The sequence below is a fragment of the Centroberyx affinis genome, unplaced genomic scaffold (genome assembly GCF_046629955.1).
Source record: "Centroberyx affinis isolate AG114_WGS23_722 - 3 ecotype Tasmania unplaced genomic scaffold, CSIRO-AGI_Caff_v1 ptg005633l_1, whole genome shotgun sequence".
NCBI lineage: Eukaryota > Metazoa > Chordata > Actinopteri > Beryciformes > Berycidae > Centroberyx > Centroberyx affinis.
Genome location: NW_027282835.1, coordinates 89,818 through 114,537, shown reverse-complemented (window position 1 = coordinate 114,537; position 24,720 = coordinate 89,818). Strand labels below are relative to the sequence as shown.

The following is a 24,720-nucleotide window of genomic DNA, read 5'->3' as shown; positions in this document are numbered from 1 at the left end:
ATTAGCCTAATTCATCCCTTTGGTATTGTTATTATAAAAAATTGAATGAGTGTGTTCCTGCATGCCCTGTATATGGGTGCCTGTGTTACCGTTAATGTATTCCCATGTGTGTCTGTGTGTTTTTACGGTCCATAACACCCTATTGCATCGCCCCCCACCCCCCCAGCCTAAAGGTGGTACAGCAGTGAGTGGAGAGGGGACAAGGCTGCTAGATAGTTCCATTTAGAAGAAGCCCTGCTGATAATAGAAGTCTTCAGTCTCTGTCACTCTCTTCTCTCTCTCTCTCTCTCTCTCTCTCTCTCTCTCTCTCTCTCTCTCTATCTCTCCTGCCACTGGTTTTTAATGGCTTCCTTCCAAACAGCTTCACAGCTTCTATACTGTGTCACACTTGAGTATAGGCCTGGTATGGAACAGAAAGGAAAAATGCTAATAAATTATTGGTTTTCAGTACGTGTATTTAAAGGATTACAGTCCAAAAAGCTATATACCCTTTATGGGAGTCAAAAGATTTTAGTTGATATTTATTACCTAATAAAATAAACTGCGAAAACTGCGGCATGAAAAATGCTACTAGAGTAGGCTATCTTCTAACAAAAAGTAAGATAGCGAATAACTTCAAATACATTCCATAATGAGTTTTTCATTCATGTTATAGCAGTGAGTATTTTCACAGAGATATCACATTTTTCAATGGTAGATAGCTGCCTTTTGTAGATAAAGATTTATTTGTAGTTGTTTTTGGAAATTGTTCTTGCTTTTGTCTTTGCTTTGTGAAGCATACCCCCACAAAACTATAATGTGCGTAACAATGGCCAATAAAAAGAAGTGAAATTATTTAGTGCCAGAGTAGACCTTTGTGTTCGTTCATTTTATAGCATATTTCTCTGCTGCTTTCAGCGTAATTAAAGGCTCACGAGGAGTATTGATCCCAATGAGTTCTCTGAGTAATAACAAGAGATGAAAGAGTCAGACTGCCCTGCATGTACACACACACATAAACGCACACACACACACACACACACACACACACACACACACACACACACACGCACCTGTGAGCCATTATCTCAGCTAGCCGGGCTTGAATGGTGGCTAATGACGCCCTTCCCAGCATGTCTTCCACCAGCGGTGATCCTGCCAAAAAGTTTTTTAACTTTCTCTCACTCATGACTCATCATGTCCTCCCTGCTGCCTGGCTGCAGCTGTTTAACTGACAGGAAAACGCCTAGGCAAAACCCCAAAAAACACCAAACCACTGTGATGAAATTACAACAGAAGAACACAAAGCCTTTCTTTTGTGATAAGAAATTATATGTATTACATCTGAAAGCAAATAAAAGGTTTCCTTCCAAAATGGTATATATCCATTTTGGAGGGGGGGGGGGGGGTGTGTGTGCCCTGAAATTCAATATTTCAAAAGTATAGATGATTTCATCCTCACAAATGTTGTTTTGTAGGCAACATCTTGAAATAGCTAATAACTACAATTAATTTTACAGTAATAATTAATTTTACTTTAATGCCAGCAATCCTTTCAGAGTAGGTATCATTTTTTTTTTTCCAAATGAGGGGTATCTCATTTTTGAATGAAACTCAATGTTGCAGCAGTATTTTTTATCTAGAAATCTCTATTCTATTTTATCATATTCTCTATCCTAGTGATGTTTTCCTTATTAGTACTTTATCTTATACAGTGTACTACATGTCCACCAGCTACTGTGTAGTATTACCAGTTCAAAGCCTTATTGCCAGGTCAGTGTCTTCCTGGGCTGATAGATGAAGAAGTAGATGGGTAGAGGGTAGAGACTTTCTTTCTTTGACTTTAATAGGCAACAAATTTTGTTTTAACATAATATTCTTGGTTGTTGTGTCAGAATGTATTTTGTTTTTGTTATAATTGCAGATGCCTTTACCTTTCTGTACAACTGAAAGGAGTGGAGTGTTCCACATTTAATTCCTCTCATTCTCTAATGATCTGCAGGTCCACAGAGAGTCCTGCTCATTTCAGCTATTGTCAACGCAGTTAATTTGCCTTCCATTTCACACTGCTGCTCACACTGTGTGTAAAACGCTCACTATTTCCATCCACAGAGACAAAAACACAGCGAGGGACAAAACAATTCATAGAGATGAAACACTGCTTGGCACTGCTGCATTGTTGAGGCCACAAGCAGTGGTGGATAGGTGTCCTCATATTATTATATGCGGGGGTGTGTTTACTCCTCCTCACTTAAATCTCTTTACTGCATTAATTACAGACCCAACTGAAGAACTGATGAAGTCTGTATTCACTGTTATAATGTATCCCACTCAGACTAGCTCATACTTCTGGCTGCATCATCCTCTCAAGACAGCAAGACATAACAGAACAAAACACAGTACAACACAACCCAAAGCAGCACAACACAGCACAAAGTCATGCATCACAACACAATGCAACACAACATAACGTAATGCAACACAGTGCAACACAATTCAACACAAGGTAATGTAAGGCAATATAATGCAACACAAAGCAACACAACACAACACAACACAACAAAGGCACCACTCCCCAGCTCCCACGCAGAGAATAATGAAGCAGAGAGAACCCATCTGGCACCAAGTCTGCAAGTTTGTGTGTGTGTGTGTGTGTGTGTGCGTGCGTGCGTGTGTGTGTGTGTGTGTAACAGAGATTGCGTTGTCAAGTTTCTGGGAGCGACGTCTCAGGAGAGTGTGAGTGACAGTGCAGGATGAAGGCATTATGGGCTTTTATCACTGTAACCACCTTTATATTACTGCTGCCTCCACTGGCCTCCTCCATATTCACAAATAACCTTTTTCTCTACCCACACACACACACGCACACACACAGCCTGCACATAGATGCATGGACACATATTGGTAGGCAGGCACACTTATTCACATGCACACGGACACACACACACACACGCACTCTGCTTTTGTACCTCACTAGCCTTTTGCCTTTCTGCTTCTATCTCTCTGCCTTCTCATCTGCCTGCTCACCTGCTCTTTTAATGGATGGAAGTTATATTTGTGCTGTCATTGTCAGGTTTAGAATAAGGCAAGAATTTAATTTTGAGGGAATTTGACCCTTACTTTATTGTGTTCAAGCCATTTGCTTGCGCCTTGAGGTGCACACTAATGCCTTGGATGATTGCTGATTTTCATTACGCCCTGTTTTTGTACCGAGCTGCTCGGTTTGGAGTCTGACATTTTAAGATCTATAAATTATGCCTTTGTGACACTATAACACACATGTAGCCCTACAGAAATATTTACAGTCTTAAGTGTTTGAGTTAACGTTTACACAGGAAAACTGAATAAATAATTGAGTTAAGTGCTGAGTAAATAATTGAGGAGTGTGAACGTATGCATTTGCGCACCATGCATGTGTCTGTTTGTGTCTGAATGTGTGTGCATATATGTGTAAATCAGTCTGTGTACATGCATGAGTATGTGTTTATACTCTTTCAGGTGTGTGTGTGTGTGTGTGTGTATGTGTGTGTGAAGCATGTATGTTTTCATGCGTGCCTACAGTATGCTTGTGCAGTGGGTTAGGTTGAAGATTGCATGCTATGGGTTCAGCCAGTACTGGTTCTTGTCTCCGCTGTATTTAACTCAACTGTAAACCTGTTCCATATTTAATAGCCCGCCTGCTGCAGTTCAGACCCCCGTCTGGGCCACCAGCGGAGGAACATTATCACACACACAAAACCCCACTGAAACACCTCCAGACCCATTGCCTTGCATGGAGCGGTTATGAGCGTATCTGTTGTGCCGTGTTTTTCTGTCACACCGGCACTGTCATTCAGACGGTTGAGGTTTATGTGAATAGAGGATGATTATAGTCTCGATAATGAGAGCTGCTTAAAAATGACAATCTGACAACTGTAATTATGCACAGTGAAACCCATTACAGCTGACAATAGACAATATCCATACTAGAAAATGAGAGCCTGGCATTGGCTGTCTTTAGTTTACATCTTTGTCAGCTTAAGCTGTTTGTCAATATTGAATTTATAAGGAGTTCATCTATGAAGAACTGCAGTAACAATGACATGAGTATAATTTGTTACTGAAATGTTCGCCAGGAAAGAAATGGCACTTAAAAAGATATTTTTTTTGTAATCTTCAGCCCCTTCTGTTGTGTGCAGTCATCCAACATCAGATAAAGACACACATACCCACATCCATGCATGCATGCATGTGCGCGTGCCCACACAAACACACACACACGCACGCACGCACACACACACACACACACACACACACACACACACACACACATACACACACACACAAACATGCAAACACAGACACATGCTGTCAGGGTGAAGGGAGGCAGTGAAAAATGCAGGCAAGGGAGCTATGGCAGCTGTGCCCCCAGAGGCTTGCATCTGGTCCAATCTGGCAACCTGCTTTTCACACACACACACACACACACACACACACACACACACACACACACACACACACACACACACCCACACACACACACACACACATACACACGCACACACCTGCCAAACACACCTGCTGCTAGAGCCAACTGAGTTCTGCTGGGCAAAAACTGGGTTTAGCAGCAGAGAGTTTAGAACACATGAAGCATGAGTATTAACAAGTCTGGATCCTTCTACTCAAAATATTGTTTCATGTCTTATCATCTGTGTTAATTCTGCTTATAAATTCTGAGTCCACTTTATCTGTTAATCCATGATTATTTAATTTCTCAAGTTGATAAAAAAATTATTTGATGATTTGAGGTATTTAAAATTTAAATAACAATCTAAAAATAGACTTTAAAACTTACCATGAGTTTATAATCAACTCTGTTAAGCAGGAAAAAAGACCCTGCTAATCACTGGCAGATAAAGAATGAGCCTTCTGCCTGGCTTTGACAGTGTTATCTGCTATATGTTGGCATGCTGGGCCCTATCGGAATGCGATTAAAATGACTGACGGCAGCTATCTGCTTTCTCTCCGCAGGTCCGCATATTCCCTTACCTGATTGGTCGCGAGTCAGCCTTCGCAGATAATCTGAAATGGATGGCGTGTGCTAACAAAGGTGGGATCTTACAACACATGCCTAGACTGCTGTACTTTTGGTCTATAATCTGTTTTTGGAGGAGAAAGTTGCTGTCAGCAGGGGGAAAATGAATACATTTTGGAGCTCAGGATTTGTTGTTGGTGTTTTGGTTGTACTTTCTCTGGTGAGATCCACGGTCTGTGGCTTCATGGTGATAGTGTTTGTGTGTATGGCTCTGTTTGTGTGTGTGTGTGTGTGTGTGTGTGTGTTTGTGTTTGTGTGTGTCTGTACTCATGAGTATTAGCATGTGTATGTGACAGCAGGCAGCTGGTTCCAGTTGCACAGACCAGATATGTCACATTAGATCTTACTCTCAGCCTTAAGTCCAAACTATCTTTGTGATACACCGCTTTCCAGCTGCTTTGTGTGTGGTCACGGTTGTCTCAGTGCATAGAGCACTTTCCCCCAGGTTCTATATTTAGCTGGGAGGCGGGTGACAGAGACGGTCTGGCTCCATTTCCTCAGACTGCCTAAGATAAGACAGGCAAGCCGTGGGTCACACAGGGTGTGTGTGAATGTGCGTCTGTGCGCATGTGTGTGTGTGTGAGCGGTGTGTGTGCATGTGCATATACGTGTACGTATGTGTAGGTGTGTGTGTGTATGTTTGTGTGTGGGTGTGGATAAGAGGACAAGGGCATCCACTATTCCGCTTGGGAGTGATATCAGAGAGCCTTATCCAGTCAGTTTGAGGGTGTCAGTGGTAATGATTTGGCCTGTGTGTGTGTATGTGTGTGTGTGTGTGTGTGTGTGTGTGTGTGTGTGTGTGTGTGTTGCTGCGTGAGTGTGTGTGTCTGTGAGTCAGATGATGATGCAGGCTTGAAGTGACACTCTCTCTAGCCAGCAGCAGTTGTGCAGAACAGTCTCAGTCTTCTTTCTGCTCTCTGGGCACAACATCTCCATCACAAACCACGGCAACAAATCCAGTTTTATTTCTTTACTGACGAATCCGTTTTGGTATAAACAGTTTTGCAAGCTAAAAAATGTCATCTTCTCTGCCCTGTCGCTGAAGGCTTTAGTCTCATTTTCCTGAAAAGCTTATCACAATCTCTCCCTGTAGCCTTTGAATGGAGCAAAGAGAATCGTAATGCCGAGATTCCTCTCGGCAAATTGATGAAATACGGGAAATACGGGTGATTAAAATGAAAAGCTCCCATTCCACAGTGCCTTTAGAATTTATTAATGTCCCCTTCCTGACCAGACCATGCTGTGGCTGTCCTGTCCTGTATGTATGACAGGTGCACCATGTCACTGAGAGCAGGGAGCATCCATTTCTCCCCCCCCCCAGCACAACTGACTGGCTCCGGTGGCTTAGCCTGAAGGACACCCTCAGCCTACCATAGGGAGTAGTCATTCTTCACTCACCACTTGATGAACGATGCAGTTACACCGAGCCAGCCCGCTTTGTGTATCCGAGTGTGTGTATGTGTGTTAGTGTGTGTGTTGTCATTTCACTGTCTGGTGGAATAATAGCTGGATGTGAGTGGCTCTGAAGCCGAGACAAAGGAATCAGTCAAGGTTCACTTCCAGGTCAAGTTTGGAGTCAAGCGCATTCTTGTTGCTATAGTGAACGCAGTAATCATCTGGTTTTAACGCGTCCAGCATTACTGAATGCAAGATAACATGATGCATGCAGATGGGGGACTCGATCTTTGCCCTTTCAGTTCAGTTTGCCCTTCAGTTTCAGAAGTGTTTTTCACCGTAGTCACAGATTTAGGATCAGATTATCGGTGATAGATCGTATCCTTAGTTAACTGGGGGGATATTTGGCACTGGCCGTAGATCAGTGTGTTGTGTCTAGACTCATCTGGCTCCGCTCCTCTTCTCTCCCTGTGGAGTAAAGGTCGTTGCCGGGGACGATGACCCCAAAATCTATTTCCTCCGGCTATGATTTTCTCCTTGACTGCTCCACGGTGATGGAGGCAGTTTGCTGTTTTTACGGATGGGTGGAAATGTGGTGGTAGCTCTCTTTTCTCTGTGTCCCTTCCTCTCTCTCTCTCTCTCTCTCTCTCTCTCTCTCTCTCTCTCTCTCTCTCTCCCTCTCTCTCTCTCTCTCTCTCTCTCTGTCTGTCTGTCTTTCTGTCTTATTCCCTCTCTTCCTCTGTGTCTCTCTGTCCCCCGCTGAGATAACAGTATATTCCCCTCGCACATAGACATTAGCATCATAATGGCAGTATTAGCATCACAGGAAATGGCATCACATTTGGTTTAAATGGGATACTTTTTCCATTACATTTACATACCACTTACCCATTCAGGCTGGCTTGCTCTCACTTGTACATCACTGCAGGAAATTCTTCAGCTATTATACTCGTACACGTATCCAGGTTCCCATCTGCTTCATCAAGCCCATGTCAGCTGCCTACAGTATTCCAGCCTATTGTATTCCAGATGTAATTTCTCTGCTTTGGTGCCAAGGTAAGTAAAATGGGTGCGATGGCTTGGAAAAGATTTGCTAGTTCTATGGCCGTGCTGATATCGGATGTGACATCCGTGCTGCGCTGTGAATCTGTTTTAGAGATATGGAGATTGCATCATCCTGGAAGTAATTCACACACACACACACACACACACACACACTGTTTCTATTTGGGGTCAGTTGGGTGTCATAATGAGTAGGGAGACGGAACCTGTTCAAGCCTCCTTGTCGGCAAGCATCTGTTGAAGTGTCCTCGAGCAAGTCACTGAATCCACTACCAGCTCTGGGGACGCTGTTCAGTAGCTGACCTTGACCTCTGAACTCCCTGTGGAGGGGGATTGCTTACTGGGATTAATAAAGTATTACATTATTAAGATTATTTCTGTGTAAATTACCGTTATTCCATAATGTATATCTACTTCAGCGTTTGGGCCATTAATGAACTGAATTGAGAATGCATGGTCAATTCCAATTCAATTCCTGGAGTTGGAATTGGAAATGGATTTGAAATTGCACCCAGTTCTAAGGAAACAGAATTGGAATTGAATTGGAATGACAAGAAACAGATTTGAATTCCATTAAATTCCATGACATTCCACTTCTAAGAGAAGTTGTCTTGACTTATAAATCAAACATTATGAATCAAATAAAAGATATAAAAAAAAGTTAAATGAAATGCATTTCAATCATAATGTATCTATTACGGTTACATGTTATGTATCAAATACCACCTGAAAAGTGCCTTTAATATTTTATGATGTTCAGTATTGATAATGTATAAAAATATGTGTAATCTCAGATATGTGGTAAGAAAAAACTAACAAAATTTTTGTCATATAATTTCATTGAAATAAATTCAACTTAAATTCCAATTCTGTTTCCTGTAGGTTCCAATTCCAGTTCCAATGTTGAACTGAATGAATCTCCTGATCTACTCTAATTTATCATTTCTCCTCTTGTCTCTCTCTTTCTCTCTCTCTCTCTCTCTCTCGCCCCAGGCTACTTTACTCAGATCTCCACGTTAGCAGATGTGCAGGAGAATGTGATGGAGTACCTGCATGTGCTGAGTCGTCCCAAGGTGATCGACCAGGAGCACGACACGGTGTGGACCGAGGCCTACATCGATAGCACCGTGAGTGGACAGCGCTCTCCCATCTCTCACATGGTACTGGACTCTAGTTCCCTCAGTCCTCCTTAACCACACACCTCGGGGGGGGGGGGGATTGTGTATGGTTTCAGATGGGTATTTTTTAGATTAAGAGAATGTAAACCATTTGCTATTACTCACAAACAAAGGTACATGATAATACACTTTCTTCAAGCTTGAGATCAAAGATGTGCATTAGCATTTTTCGAACAGATGAATTTCACCAAATGAGGGTATTAGTGACAAACAACAAGCAGAGGGTGAACAATGTGTTGTTTTGTGTTTGTATGTCTCAGAGTGTGAATGTGTGAAAGTGTGTGTGTGTGTGTGTGTGTGTGTGTGTGTGTGTGTGTGTGTGCGACAGATGGAACCATTAAGTGAATGAGCCTTGTGAGTGTGTTTGGGAGCTGTGTAGCGTGGGTGTAGAACATACTGGGCCGCATTGGTGAGCTAGTCTCTGATCTCTCCCAAACCTGGTACAAACCGACCTCCCTCGGTGTTTCCCGTGCTACACACACACACACACACACACACACACACACACACACACACACACATACATACATACATACATTATGGAATGACAGTGAATAATGACACACCCTCTCACTTATTTCCATAATATTTCCAAACAAACTCAGATAATCACATGAATAGCTAAACCCACTGTACATGCTTTATAACTCTCTGGCACAGACATTATCATCCCTGAAACACCCCCAGGACAACTACAAACCTATAGAATCCTCTGCAATCCATAATCCACACACAATACGGTACAGTCACACATGCACAATACTCCTTTTTTGTCAAGTTATTGTGTTTGGTCATAGAGAGTGAACAGCAGTCATTTGTCCTCTGCTGTTTCTGAATAGATTAAGAAAGAGAGAGCTGAGAAAATGGAAGGAGACAAAGGCAAGTTTCCTCTAGCAGAACCGCCTGCAGGCTATCCACACAACATTAAAACGGACCCTTTCTCTCTGCGAACCTCTAGTCCTCCCTTTTTTCTGTCTGTCTCTGCTTATTTCTTTCCTGTTCTCTTTGTCCTAATTATCCCCATCCATTTATCGCAGTCAAAGTACATGCACTCCAGTCTGACCCAACAGTAACAGCTTAAGTGTTGTTTTTTGTGCTGTGACCCTCCCAGCTATAAAGCCATCTCCTCTTGACACAGTCATTGTTTTGTAGCTGCAGCCAAAGTCAATGTCAGTGGATTTAACACGCCCACTGATACTGGCACTCCATTTGGGGCAAACCGCACTAAAAGGCTTTTTGACACTTATCCACAAAACTTATTGACCCTTTCTCTCCTCCTGTCCTCCTCCTCCTTCTCCTCTCTTCTTCTATTTAATCTGATCTCTGTAGCTCCCTCAAGCCCAGAAGGTAAAACTCTGACTCGAGGCTGTTGCCATATTGTGCTGTGTTCACATGTGTTTGAGGCCTGGTGTGTAATTGATTGTAAACTAACTACCATAGTGACCCATGGCATTTCTGTGTTGTGTGTCTGTGTTGTGTATCGCTACCTTGATTCAGTTGCATATCGTACCGTTTTGCGGCTTGACTCAGCCTCCTGATTCAAGCCCTGCATTGTTGTTGTCATCGGTTCAGTGGATTGCTCACTTTTGCACGTCTGATCAGATACACACGCGCACGCCCGAGCACACACTCGCACTCGGTCATTCATCATCGGTGTTGCTGTGTTGGTCTTGCTTTGCCAGTGTCGCCACAATGCTGGCAGTGTGATCATGTGTGAAAACGTGAGGTTGCATTTGTTCGTTTGCCTGTGTGATTTCGGTGTGAAAACAAGATTGTCTGTGTTATTCGTTTTGGTAGAATTCTCCACAATAAGCTCCTTTCTCGTCTTCTGGGTGAAAATCCAATAGCCTATAATGACTGCCGGGATGATCTGTTCTGATGCCTTTTCATCGTTTTCAATGTTTTATGAATCATATGTGGGCCGGGATAAGGGCTCATACTAAGCAGCTCTATAATCATAACAATGACGATGGTGGAACAGAAGAGTGCTCTGCCCCACCATCAACATGAGCGGAGCAGATAGCGGTCCCATTAGACAGCTGGCAGGCCGTATGTCTGACATAGCACTGTTAGGGTTATAGACCCGAGCTGATAGACGCTGAAGCAGATCAGCAGAAAACAGAAATAGATACCACATTGTCAGACGTGGTAATGGGGATTAGCAAGGGATCCGCACTGTCTCTTCGTACACAATCACCCCAGCACCACTCTGGTCTGGGTGTCGCACGCACACATACACACAACAGTCCTCGGAAAGTAAGACAGGCGGAGACATACCAACACACGCACACACACACACAGCATGGTGATAATAGCAGAATGTGATAAGAAGTTAGAACAACTCCAGGGATTGGCTCAGTGTAAGGAAAGTGATGAGCATCTGGGATTTGTGTTCCAGGCCTGATGTGTATCAGCTTCCCAGATGTGAGGCTGCCCTTCCTCCCTTCCTCCCATCTTTCTCTCCTCCTCTCCGTTCTTTTCGGTCATTCTTTCTTCCCTGTGCCACGTCTCTCCTTTCCTCCTCTGTTTCACTTTGCGCCTCCTCTCCATCTCTCTTTCCTCCACCTGTGTTCTCCTCGCCCGCTTCCCTCCCTCCTCTCCGCCTATCCTCCGTCTCACCGGCTTCATCCATCATTCTCTGGCTCATTTGGCTTTGTTTCCCACTCTGTCGGATGAACTGACACTGGAGCTCAGGGACGATGGCAGAGAGTGGGGGTGAGAGGAAATGTGTGTGTGTGTGGGGAGGGGAGGGGAGGGGGGATTGGGTGATATTGAAGGAGGCGCGGAGGGGTGGTGAGTGGAAAGGGAGGAGTGATGCAGGGGAGAAAGAGTGTAGGAGATGTGAAGAAGAAAGATAGTGAAAGTTAGGAAGAGAGGAGAGGATGTGGGGTTGAGAGAGGAAGATTTTGCAGGAAGGAGGACTGAAGTCCAGAGAGCAAGTTTAGTAGGTGGTACAGCATGGAGAGTGAGAGGCAGATAAGGGAAAGCTGGCTGCACTTGATTACCTTTTGATCATGAACTGAAGTAGTAAGCTATTCAAAACGATTGTCACCACAGATGAATATAAAGTCCACGATTTAATAGCAGAATTGTTAACATTGATCGGGGTAATTGAGAGCTTCTGGAGATAATCCTAAAACAGCACTGCAGTGAAAACGTGCGCTGGGTCCCTGCCAGCTCTGCTTCTCGTGGGGTATATTTTTACTTTTCCCGCAGGAGTCTATTGGGGGATTTTGGCTCCAGCGCTCACAGCCAAATCATCATTAAGCCTCGTCGCCAAGGGAACGAGGGTCGCTTCGGCCACCGGCGCACCATTCGTCACAGCAACCCAGATTACGAGGTGTCCTATGAGACACCAAACAGAGGGCAGGGGTGTGTGTGCGGTCCCTTGTATCTGAGCCCTCTAAGGGGTGTAAGTGTGTTTGTGCGTGTGTGTATGTGTGTGTGTGCCTGCTTGTGTCAGAGGGGAGTGTCTGTATCAAAGCCCAGCGGGGATCTTTTTCATTCTCTGACCCGAGGCTGAGTAAAGGACTTACACACCTCATTTGCTCTGACTGACACGATAAAGCCAAGGAGGCAATGATGCCGCACTTTCGGCCCAAAGTGTGTCGGGTTCTGACCTTGGATTCGAGGTTGTAGGTTATGTATGAAAAATCAAACTCTAGATTCTTTGCCAGACCTGTGATCGTGGTTCAGAGCGCTCCCCCGGGGAGTTGGGGAATGGTCATGCTGAAGGACGCTCATTTAGGGTTCAAGGAAGCACCTCTTTCCTCTCCTGGGTTAGGATGATGGAGCACAGGTTTAAACTCCTTTCCTCCTCTGGGTGGGGCAAGCGAAGACCCTCCTTAGTTCAGCAGAGGTCAGCTTTGCTTGCATCAGATGCAGTTACTGGCTGCCTTTCTCCATGGAGCTCTAGTAACCGCCTGTTAATTATGTAATTTCCTATAGAGCCGCTGGGCAATCCTGATTTTCACCAAATGCACCGCATCTTAGTTTAGTGTTCAAGTGCAAACAGTACACATTTGATGGGACTGCTCAACAACAGTTCATGTGGAAACACGATAAAAGTCTGTCCATACATTTACAGACTGGTGATATATGATCCAATAGGCCTGAGCTTGGAAATAGACTGTGTATTTTTAGACGAGGCTGTGCTCCTTTCCCCTGTCCTTTGATCGATCCTATTCTCCAGCAGCAAGGCTGTCCATTGTTACAGCGGCTGTACTTAGGTGTGCTTTTTTCTCCCTTTGATGTCCAATACTGCGTCCTGGATTGCTATTACCAGCTGTCTAAGCTCAGGTCACCCATTCCTCTGTCCTCCGTATCTTAGGGAGACAGAATGGATGCTGGCAGTTTTCTGTCATTACCTATTATTACTGCTGGTGGAGGGAGGTGAGGGCGGGAGGGGGGGTTGGGGGGGGGGAGTAAAGGAGGCATGTTATGCTCGGGTCTAGAAGATTGGTTTAAAGGGGTAATTTACAGCAGCATTCAATGTTGTCCTAATGCTGTATAGGAATTCAGTATTTCAGTTTAACAGAGTCTTTGTCCATAGAATGGAGTTCTGTGGATTCCTGTAGGAGAAACACAGATCATAACACATTTTGTGGGATACTTTTGAGTTGACAAGGAATTAGGTTGTGTCTTTTGCCTGACCATGCAAATTAACACGATTATGGATGTCCCTGGGATTTATATTGCACTTTATGCACTCAATATTTATGGTGACTTGACCACAAACTGGGTGAACAAGTGACATTTAGGCAGTTTTGACATATCTGAGTGGACAAGAGCAGACCACTTTGTGCAGAGTAAGCAGCCTTCCTCTCGTCTACCCATAACAGTATCAAGCTTTCATCTCTAATGGATATCATCTCCAGATACAGACAGCCGCTGGAAAGATAAATATCATAATTATTCTGGCAGTCTTTTGGGAGGGAAGATACCCATCCCAAACTAGAAGCGCTGCCTTTGGTTAAGCTTATTCCGCTAGAGATCAAAGGCAGGCTGTGATTGAACACAGTTAAAGGCAGATAATGAACATGAATAAAACATGCAGAGGAAGTTTTGTAGGTCCCCAAAGAAGATAGTAGGTCTAGGTCTGCTCCAGAATCCTGATCAGGTTAACTAGTTGAGCAATGTATGTTGTCTTATGCAGGCTTGAGATTATCACTCACCCAGTCTCACTAGGTGGGATGGTACTATATGATGTGCATGATATTGTACAATGTTCTGCACAGTTATGTTTCTGTTGTAACTGTATCAGTACTATGTTTCACCATAAGCCTCTGTCTTCTCCCTCCTCTCTCTCTCTCTCTCTCTCTGTCTCTTTCTCTCTCTCTCTCTGTCTCTCTTTCTCTCTCTCTCTCTCTCTCTCTCTCTGGCTGCCTTTCACTGTCTCTCTCTCATCATTTGCTCAGTTGGAGGATGGTCAGGGTCCAGTTCTGATGACCACAGTGGCGATGCCAGTGTTCAGTACTAAGAATGAGACCGTAAGTACACACATATTAACACAATGCTTGAGAAACAATATCACTTTTCCCCAACTTGTTTCACCAACTTGTTTTCCCCAACCATCTTGCAGCACAATTACGAAACTAATTACTTGTTGTGTAACTCAGAAGGGATTAGATTATGAGATAATAGACCTAAATTTGAAATAATGGTTAATTATGGTTGTATCTGATCTGTAAATTAGAATAGATTGCTGTAACTTCATATCATACATCTATCAGCATCAGTAATCATATGTTTCACATTATAGATTACGATTTTTAGTAGGTAAACAGTAAATTATATTACATAAGTAACCTTCCTAACTCTCCTCACAAATATGTTGAATGTATGTGTTTCCAGAGAAACCGTGGCATCCTGCTTGGGGTAGTCGGGACAGACGTTCCTGTCTCTGAGCTGCTCAAGACCATCCCCAAATACAAGGTACCACTCACACAATCACATAGCTATTTGCACTATCAAACTATTACAGCCCTGTATGGCACCACTCACACCATCACACACTGTATTATCAGAACCAAATCTTGCCTTACTGTGCACCTTGATGCTCAATCAGTTTGAGCTAAAGCAAGTGAAAAGATTTTGAATATTGTTTTGACTCATGTCTGCTCACGTGCCAGTCCAACGCCACAGTACAGTAATTGAATGCCAAGCCCAGTAGCAGATAAATCAGAGGTTTTGTTGAAGTTTTCATAGGGATTATTCGCAGCTCCTGCCTGAAGGCCGATAATGACAGGAAAATTATACACTACGTATACTAATGCATTCTGATAGAGTCCCCTGCCACCTCCCCTACGCTGATTTCTGTCTTTTACTGCGAGATCTGAGGCTTGGTTGGGTGTGTGGATTTGACATTTGAAAGTGTGTTATTTGTCCAGACGTGGATGAAAGATGCCATCCCCTGGTTTTGTGCAATTTGCAATGAGTTTCACGGGAAAGACAAAGATTCTGGCAGCGAAAATTACAAAGAGCTTGATTAGCCTTGGCTTCATATCTGTCACACACTCATTTTCTGTGTGTGTGTGGGTGTGTCTGTGTCTGTGTGTGTGTGCGTGTGCACGTATCCTCGTAGCTGGGCATTCATGGCTACGCCTTTGCCATCACCAACAACGGCTACATCCTCACCCACCCAGATCTACGGCCACTTGTGAGTATTACCTCCAGTGCCATTCAGTTGCTGTGTAACAAGTTAGCCGAGTACGAACCTTATTATCGCAACAATTCCTTTCAGGGGGCAGAGATTGGAGTTCAAATGTATTAATTTATTTTCTATGGGAGAATAAGGAATACTAACGTCTGAGTTCATGTCAAGTCAATTACTGATTTTGCCGACGCATTGAGATGCAGATTGACACAGAAAATTGGTGTGTCGTTGTGTGGGTGCACTATGTGCTGTGCTGTGCTGTGATGTGGCGTGTGTGTGTGTGTGTGTGTGTGTGTGTGCGTTTGTTGGCTGCGTGGTGGTATGTAGATGAGGAGACCATGTTCCAGGCCTCCGCTGTGCTGTGAATAGACAGAGATACAGCTCCTGAATGGCTGTGATTAACTCTATTGTATTCACTCACTCCTCTCAGAAGAGGATGGGGGGAATGAGAGGGAGGGAGAGGGAGAGAGAGAGAGATGGAGGAGAGCAAGGGACCTGCTTAACATGTGAAAATAGAAGGAGGGGGGGGGGCGACACAGCAGAGAGAAACGCTGGATGAAAATGGAGAGATATGGAGGGATGTGAGGAGGACAAACGAGGAGGAGAAGAGAGGAGAACAGACAGAGGGACAGACAGACAGATGGTTTAATAGCAGTCTAATTAAAGACCGTAATGAACAGTGTTTAACAACTAATGAGGGGTGGGAGGCTGTCCTCACTGACAGATGAATGGAGGGGGGAACACACACACACGCACACACACACACACTGATACAATACACACACTCTGTGGCCTGTGTCATGTATATTTAATGTCCATATCAAACGGGGTCTGCGGGCCAGCCGGCTAGCCAGGCAGGCAGGGAAGGTGAGGACAGGAGAGTAGGGTGATTATGTTCAGTTACTCTCTGCAGTATTAAAGGCCGAAGCACCTTTGACCTTATGAATGATAAATCAGTGACGCTTCACCACACACATACGCTTGATCGTTCCTTTTAGCAAGGGCCAAATCAAAGGATATTATTAAGAAAAGGAGTCATGAGTGTTGTGTTGTTGTTGGTGTTGTTTGTTTTGTCATTTTCTGCAATATCTGTATATGTGTGTGTGTGTGTGTGTGTGTGTCCAGTACGGGGATGGTAAGAAGAGAAGGAAGCCTAACTACAGCAGCGTGGATCTGTCCGAGGTGGAGTGGGAGGATAAGGATGACACGGTGAGAGACTGGTGGTAAATCTCCACTAGGCGTTGTCACAACATATCTCATGAATCATGATCTGATGTGTGAGACTCTGGCCTGTGCTCCGTGTCACTGCAGCTGAGGAACGCCATGGTCAACAGGAAGACGGGGATCTTCTCCATGGAGGTGAAGAAGACTGTCGACAAAGGGGTGAGGAATGCGAAATGCAGAGATGCTCCCACGCAAACACACACACACACACGCGCACACACACACACACTTTACTGATTGGCCTAGTGGGAATGTCAAAGTAAACACTCAGCAGGGAGGATCCACTCTGCCAGGGGGCTCATTCACCCCTCTGGCCCCCCACTGATCTTGTTGTACACACACACACATGCACACACACACACACACACAGTGGAGGAATTCTATGAGGCTGTTACAGTTGGCACAGTGACGCGCAGGATTGACTTGACTTGGGGATTTTGTTTCTGATTTGGTGTGCTCTGAATGCATGAGTGTGTGTGTGTGTGTGTGTGTGTGTGTGTGTGTGTGTGTGTGTGTGTGTGTGTCTGTGTGTGTCTGTGTGTGTCTCTGTGTGTGTCTCTGTGTGTGTCTCTGTGTGTGCCCCTTATCTCCACCAAGCACATGTTGCTGAATGTGGGAGAGACAGCAGTCCAATGATTCTCTTTTACTACTAGTCTGTCAGAGCGAGAGTGGGGAGCATTCAGGTGTGTGTCTGTGTGCGTGTGTGTGTGTGTGTGTGCATTTTGCATTTTCACAGCTTAGTGAAGAACATTATACATTACTCAGATTATTAAGCATCCAATATGTAAATACTTATCAGCACACACACATATATACACACACACACACACATGCATACACACACACACACACACACACACACACACACACACACACACACACACACACACATGCATACACATGCACACTCACAATCCCTCTCCAGCTTCTCACATCGCAAGAGCGCACATCCATCTGTAGTGTCACAGGTTTCCTGACAGACTGCCAGCCACAAGTGTGTTCTCCCTGCTCCACTAGATGGAGCCAGATAGCAGGGAATCAGATATCGGCCATCACACTGCCTACCGTTTACTGTGGCGCGTTAGAAGCGGTACATGTATTGGAATGCAGTTTAGGAGATTAAATATATGTGTTTGTCTGTTGCGTTTCAGAAACGTGTGCTGGTGTTGCATAATGATTATTACTACACAGACATCAAGGGGACTCCTTTCAGGTAGGACAATTTAGAAGGCATTTGACTGTGTATTGGCTATCAACCTATCATTCCATGACTTCACTGATGTTAGAGGAAGTGAGCAAAGTATTAGCATGGTGAAAGTTTTCTCTAGTGCATCTGGTGAAGTGTCAGTCTGATAAAAGATGTGTTTATTGTAGTCTAGGGGTGGCGCTTTCCAGAGGCCATGGCAAGTTCTTCTTCAGAGGGAATGTCACAGTGGAGGAAGGTAGGAATCCCTCCCTTCTCCTTCTCTCTGCTTCAATTACTTTCACTCATTCTCTTTGTCTCGTTTCTGTCTGTTTTGCTCTGTTTGCCTCTCTCTCTCTCTCTCTCTCTCTCTCTCTACTAAGCTAACATCTAACTATGCATGATTTCTCTCCATTTTCTTCCTTCTCTCTCTCTCTGTCTCTGGTATTGTATTGATAATAAATGGTGGAAGCCACAGTTGAACAGGAAGCTAAATATTTCTTTAGTGGCTTCTTAGGCGTTTCGTACTTGTTCATGTCTCACCATTGTGTGTGTCTGTGTGTGTTGTGTGTCTGCCTGTGTGTGTGTGTGTGTGGCTATTTTTCATGTCCAGCCTCATGCATGTTAATATTCATGCAGCGGTGTGTGTGTGTGTGTGTGTGTGTGTGTGTGTGTGTGTCTTTTTCTAAACATGTCCATCATGCGGAGCCCTCTGAGCATGACTTGGCTCTTCCTGATCTCATCAGACCTGTCACAACCAGTCAGAACACACATTTTTCACCTCTGGTGTGTGTGTGTAAGCGGATGTGCAAGTGTGTGTGTGTGTGTGAGGTGTGGGTGCATAACCTTATTATTATGAGTATCCATTGCTTTCACTTATTAAGTTTTAAGTTTATCTACAGTACTTATTTTGTTATAGGACTTCATGACTTGGAGCATCCTGATGTAGCGCTGGCAGACGAATGGTAAGAGTATATCGACATTGCTGAGCGTGTCTGTTCTGAATATATCATGCTGCTCACTCAAACAAGTGACATTTTGACTGGACTATACCCTAATTATACCCTCTAATCATAAAATCATAGCACTGTGAAATTTCACTGCGGCACAACATTGATACAACAGCTTTGGCATCTTCAGGACTTTGACTTGATGGTCTGTGTCACTTGATGAGTAGTTGTGACCAGGATTGGGAACTAACATGTAAACAAATTAAAGTAAAAGCTTTTCAAATTAAAGCTTGTAAATCAGAAAACCGTCTTTGTTTTACTTCATATTCTATTCATCATGGCGGCACTGTAATCCAAATGTAACTGAAAGTAAGTGGAGTTTGAGTGGTGTTTAGCAGATAATCAGTAATCAGCAAAGAACTCCATTTTGAAAGTAAACTACCCAACGCTGATTGTGACGATTTGGCTTTTTATGGCCCGTTTTCCTTATTGCCCGTTCTTGTTTTATGACAGGACATACTGCAACACAGACGAGCACCCGGAGCACCGCTACCTGTCCCAGATAGAAGCTATCAAACTCTACCTCAGCGGACACGAACCTCACCTACAATGTTAGCTAAAATCCTCTACAGTGTCACTCACTCTTTCACTCTCCACCCTCAGCCTGCAAACTGCTAAACTGCTGCACTCCAACACTTACTCTTTCTTTCTTTAAACTTTGTTTTAGAATTACAGTAACTGAGGTTTCTCATGGCCAGTGGCTGGTTAAAGTATCTGGGAAATGATTGTGTTTTTTTCCCTTGTTAGGTGACAAGGAGCTGATTCAGGAGGTTCTCTTTGACGCGGTGGTGACAGCTCCTTTGGAGGCCTACTGGACCAGCTTGGTGCTCAACAAGTCTGAGTATGTCTCCTACTCTCTCTGCCCCGTCTTTACTCTTCTATTTTCTACATAGTCTTTACTTCTTACTGACAACAGCACAGCTTCCTTTCAATGAATTAAAACTGTCAGATTGATTCCTGCTTTCAAAGACCCACGTAGTCTGTTTCAAGTTTTTTTTTTTTTTTTTAAAAGGTCATGTGTATGGTCCAGTGGAGTGATAATGTATAGACCATACAAAAATCTCTAGAAAATGATTGTATAATGTATAAAATTATATAATATAATTACATAAAATTACATTTACAGAAAACTTAAAATCTAATATAAGTTTCTTATAAAGGCTTATATTCTATTTTCAGTAATGCTGGTAGTTAATTTATAGTAGGTGCACTGAGCGTTGTGTATTTGTCATACTACACAGGAACTCTGATAAGGGAGTGGAGATCGCCTACCTGGGCACAAGGACTGGCCTGTCCAGAATTAACCTGTTTGTTGTGCCTGATGAGCTTACCAACCAGTAAGTGTGCTGAGTGTGTGTGAACACATGTGCCTGTATGTGCCCCACTATTTCTGGTTCTATTGTGCATATATTGTGTTTTGTGTGTGCATCTTCTGTATCATCACCTCTGTGTCCTGTCTGCTTCAAGAGACTTCCTGACAGCTGAAGACAAAGAGGGGGTGTTCAACGCCGATCACTTTCCCCTGTGGTACAAGAGAGCGGCAGAACAGGTTCCCGGTACCTTCGTTTACTCTCTGCCCTTCAACACAGGTCTGTAAAACTCTCACGAGAAAGATTCTGTTTGCGTGGTTATCATGTTACTTCAATTTTAAACAAGATGGCAAACCGATACTCTAACCCTAACCCTAACCCACAAAGTCAAAGGGCTCACAGTGGTTTGGGTTGAAGAGAAGTCAAGTCAGCCTTTTTGTGCTATTATATGGCAGCCATGGAGGAGATAGTTTGATATAACTAAATTGATACTCACTGTGAGAATGGCGCCATCCAGTGTCTGAGCAGAAGTTCACTGAAACTGGAACTGGCAGGAGCTTTGAGTGGGACACACACACTCGCACGCTATCGGGGGACTCATAAGAAGCTTGCAGTTTGTCAAATGTACTTTTTTTTTGTTCAGACATTTGCTGCCAGTTTTGCAAATGGAACGATATGCTGACATGTATTTGGACGACCTTTTTTTTTTTTCTTCTTTTTTTTTCACCCCTTCTTTTCCTCTTTCACCCGAATTTGGTTGTTTTCTCTCACCATGCATCTCTACCTCCCCTTCCTCTCTTATTAATTCTGGGCTGTGTTCTTGTGGACAGGGCTGATTGCTGTGGGTTGAAATAGGATATGTTAGCAAGAGGTTCAGCCCTTTCCATAGTGACTTGGCCAGAACACACATTCAGACACGCGCACACATGCGAACACACACTCACAAAGAGACACGCACACACACGGATGAATGCACGCTCAACACACACACACACACACACACACAAACACACACACATAGGCACCTCACGCATATTCACTTAAACTACATCTCGAAAGAAATGGTTTCTGCTCCAAAGGGAGAATGTGTTTTCATCTGTCCTCAGCCCCAGGCTTTCCATTAGAGCCAGCTAATACAAGTGATCTGAAAGCCTCTTATTTACTCTCTGGACTTGCCTTGGATGCACTCTTCCTCTCAGGACCGTGGCAGCTAGCTTCAGCCATGGAATAGTACTGTGGTTTTTATGTTCAATGTTTCTCTCTTTTCCAATCACCCTGTGGTCAGTTCAGAGCTAACACAGGGAATTATTATATGAATGTGATATGAAGAGCGGGCGTGTGTTTGTGTGTCTGTGTGTGTGCGTGCATCCGTGCGTGTGTGTTTCAGGATCGGAGAACAAGAGTGTTGTACTGGCCAGCACCGCCATTCAGCTTCTGGATGAGAGGAAATCACCCATTGCTGCTGGTAAGAGGGGGCTCAGTGATTCTCTCACACACACACACACACACACACACACACACACACACACACGCATGCACTCTTGCATTTACAAAGAGGGAGCAATGTCCTCTTCCTCACACTGTTATTCAGGCTTTTTTCTCTGGCCTCGCATTGGATGTCCCTTCCTGTCTCCCTTGAGAACAGAACTGAGTTGAAACACAGATTGTCTCCATACTGACTGACTTTGTTGCTTTTGTGTTCATGTTTGTGTATTTGTGTGTTTGTGTGCTTGTCCGTGCGTGTGCGTATGCTTGGGAGAAGGCGAGAGAGAGCAAGATAACAGGAATGTGCGCATCCCAGAGTATTTATGCCCAAATATATTAATAGAAACCAATTTCATAAACGCCTTTCGTGCATTCGGTTTTTGCCTCTGTGCTTATTTAAGGCACATTGTGGCCTAGAGGATTTCATTGTGGTGTGCCTCATCTCAAGTCCTGGTGACTCAGAAGACCCACAATGTCACGCCCATATAATGCAACTCGGTGCAATCAGCAAGATGATGGTATGAAGCGTGATCCTTCCTCGCTCTGCTAGCCGCGCTCGGGGCTAGGGAGTAGAGGAGCTGGAGCTGGAAGGAGAAAGAGGGGGAAAAAGAAGAGACAGAAATATAGAACCTTTGGTTTACAGTACTTATGGTGTTGTCTTTGGGAAGGTTGTGATATGACATCACTCGTTACCCACCTCTCCCCAAAGGCACAAGATGCATAGGCAGCATCCGTATATTATGTAACACCCACTTAATACTCTCCATCATCATTTTCAGTATAACTTGACCAGCGATTGTTTTTTTTATGGAATTACTGCTTGTTAATGTAAAGGAATAATAAGTAAGATAGAAGAAAAAAGATAAACAGTAATTACACAGTGCTCAATGGTCTTCAGTGAGATCCAGTGCATGCTTTCAAATACGGTGCATGTGGAGTAATACAATCCTACCAGCCGCCCAGCGTACTGTATACACAGGGGGCCAATATGGAGCACGTTTTTGTTCTTATATTAAAAAACACATTTGATGATTATGTATCTAAACTCCGCTGCCGACTGTGTATTGATAATCTCACAGATGACAGCTAATCATGCCAGCCGAGGCAGCGAAGAAAATGTCTGAACAGGGGAAAGGACAAACAAGGACAGAAACAGAACAAAATATTTTTTGGGAAATGGAATGAGAAGAAAGAGAAGAAAGGGGCAGAGAAAGAGAAGATGATTTCACGGTGCCTGAATACGTTGACATGAAAGCAGTGCATTGTGGGTACGCTTGGCCTGGGGGAAACTACGGCGTGCTGGAGCAGAAGGACAGAGATGGGAGAGTCTGCGCAATGCCACACCACGCACGCACACACACACACACACACACACACACACACACACACATACACTCAGAGCATGCATCAGATTGCGAATAGAAGAGTACAAAAGCAGCCCACAGTTTACAGCAGCCCACGGTTTGTTTGACCATGTTGACCTGATCACTATTCTTTTATAATAGTATCTTTATCTCAAACCCTATTTAGCCGCAATCCAAATGACTAATCAGTAACACGGCTTCATGAAGAGCCTATTGTTAAAGTGGATAGTGATGTACAGCAATGATGATTATGCCTGTCAGACAGGAGTATGCCTGTAAAGATGATTTTACATAAGAGAGTCAGATGGGAGAGGAGATGGAGGCTAGAATGCAAATTTAGCGTGGGCCGGTTGGGGCCAGTTTTCACTGCCCTCCGCTCCACTGAGCTGTAGACTTGTGAATACGCTAATACACTAACTTAACAGGACAGGCCGATGACATCACGCACCCTGGGCACTGCAGACGTGTCTGAGTCACTGCGTTGCCGCGCGCGTGTGTGCGTACATACATGTGTGTGTGTATGTCAGTGTGTCTGTTTTGTGTGTGTGTCTGTGTTTGGGGTCACACCCAGAGCCACGTGCAGGAGCTGCGCTGTCAGAGTGTGCACAGACTCATAGAAGTCAGGTCAGGCGTTCAGACCAAAGCAGGCATGATGAAGGGGTCTGATATGTGTGTGTGTCTGTGCTGTGTATGTGCGTCCACACTACACTCACTATGCTGAAAATCACCTATGAACTCAAGTTATATATAGATAGTAATATGCTTGTAATATACAGAATGAGCTACCTCTAGTTTCATCTGGGATCTGGGAGTGCATATCTTCTATTTAACATTTTTAAATATGGCCTAGATAACAATTCATGACAGAGAAAATTTGATTTACCCATCACCTGTTATTATATAATAGCATAGCATTCACTTTCAATGGTGCCAGTGAACTCCATCAGACAAAAAAAGAAGGTTGAATAAAATAAGCATTAAGCAGAGTATATTTTCATAGATATCAAAGATTGTATATTCAAAGAGATCCCTCAAATAAAAAATAAAAAATCATTAAAGTAATAATACCACAATATTTACACATAAATAAATGTCTGTTTTGGTACACTCTATTGTCCCTAACCCTAACCCTATAACACAATAGCGATTCTACAGAAACCCAAACTTCATCACCAGAAAATCCAGGGAAAAAGACGTCACAGTACTGGCCACACTGTGGAAAAGTGCAGTGGAAAAACACTCCAGCTTATCTCCATGTCACCAGGATCTCAAGGATTACCATTTTAAGACTTAAAGTTACTTTCTCCATTCATCTTATCTGTACACATGCCTGCTCGTATTAATGGCCAGTATATACTGTATATATACAGTAATCAGAGCTTCAATATTCAGGTAAAATGATTCCCTGTATTATATAATACATGATAAAGAACATTGACTGCCATTATGTAATGGGGATTAACTCACTGACAGGACTCCACTGACCTCAAAAACTGTACATCTCACTAAATGTTAGTGTGTGTGATTGTGTCCGTGTGCTGGAAGACTCATAGACTCGTAAACTCATAAAATCACAGAAAAACGAGAAGGCTGAGTCCGGGGTTTTGTTGTTGTTTTTCATTTTAGTTTGTTTCGTTATTGCTTCATAGACTTGCCCACCTTCACTACATTAGTCAGAAAAATATCTAAGAAAACACATATTTTCCCCTTCAAAACTATATCACATCATTAGGCACGGACTCTTATATTCTCTATAGATATGTGCACACACGTCTCCACACACACTGGCACACACTCAAGC

The 24,720-nt window shown here is 43.7% G+C and overlaps 1 protein-coding gene across 1 annotated transcript in view; it reads left to right on the top strand.

The window, feature by feature from the left end:
• The window catches only part of LOC139667566 (voltage-dependent calcium channel subunit alpha-2/delta-3-like), a 108,453-nt gene that overhangs the window by 54,884 nt on the left and 28,849 nt on the right, over window positions 1–24,720 (top strand). The window contains exons 11-26 of the mRNA XM_071547052.1: window positions 4,990–5,068; window positions 8,504–8,637; window positions 10,018–10,035; window positions 14,106–14,177; window positions 14,542–14,622; window positions 15,272–15,346; window positions 16,469–16,552; window positions 16,655–16,726; window positions 17,719–17,780; window positions 17,942–18,009; window positions 18,670–18,715; window positions 19,214–19,311; window positions 19,508–19,601; window positions 20,002–20,097; window positions 20,228–20,349; window positions 21,458–21,535. Coding sequence (XP_071403153.1) covers window positions 4,990–5,068; window positions 8,504–8,637; window positions 10,018–10,035; window positions 14,106–14,177; window positions 14,542–14,622; window positions 15,272–15,346; window positions 16,469–16,552; window positions 16,655–16,726; window positions 17,719–17,780; window positions 17,942–18,009; window positions 18,670–18,715; window positions 19,214–19,311; window positions 19,508–19,601; window positions 20,002–20,097; window positions 20,228–20,349; window positions 21,458–21,535 — 1,279 coding nt within the window. The remainder of the gene's footprint in view (window positions 1–4,989; window positions 5,069–8,503; window positions 8,638–10,017; window positions 10,036–14,105; window positions 14,178–14,541; window positions 14,623–15,271; window positions 15,347–16,468; window positions 16,553–16,654; window positions 16,727–17,718; window positions 17,781–17,941; window positions 18,010–18,669; window positions 18,716–19,213; window positions 19,312–19,507; window positions 19,602–20,001; window positions 20,098–20,227; window positions 20,350–21,457; window positions 21,536–24,720) is intronic.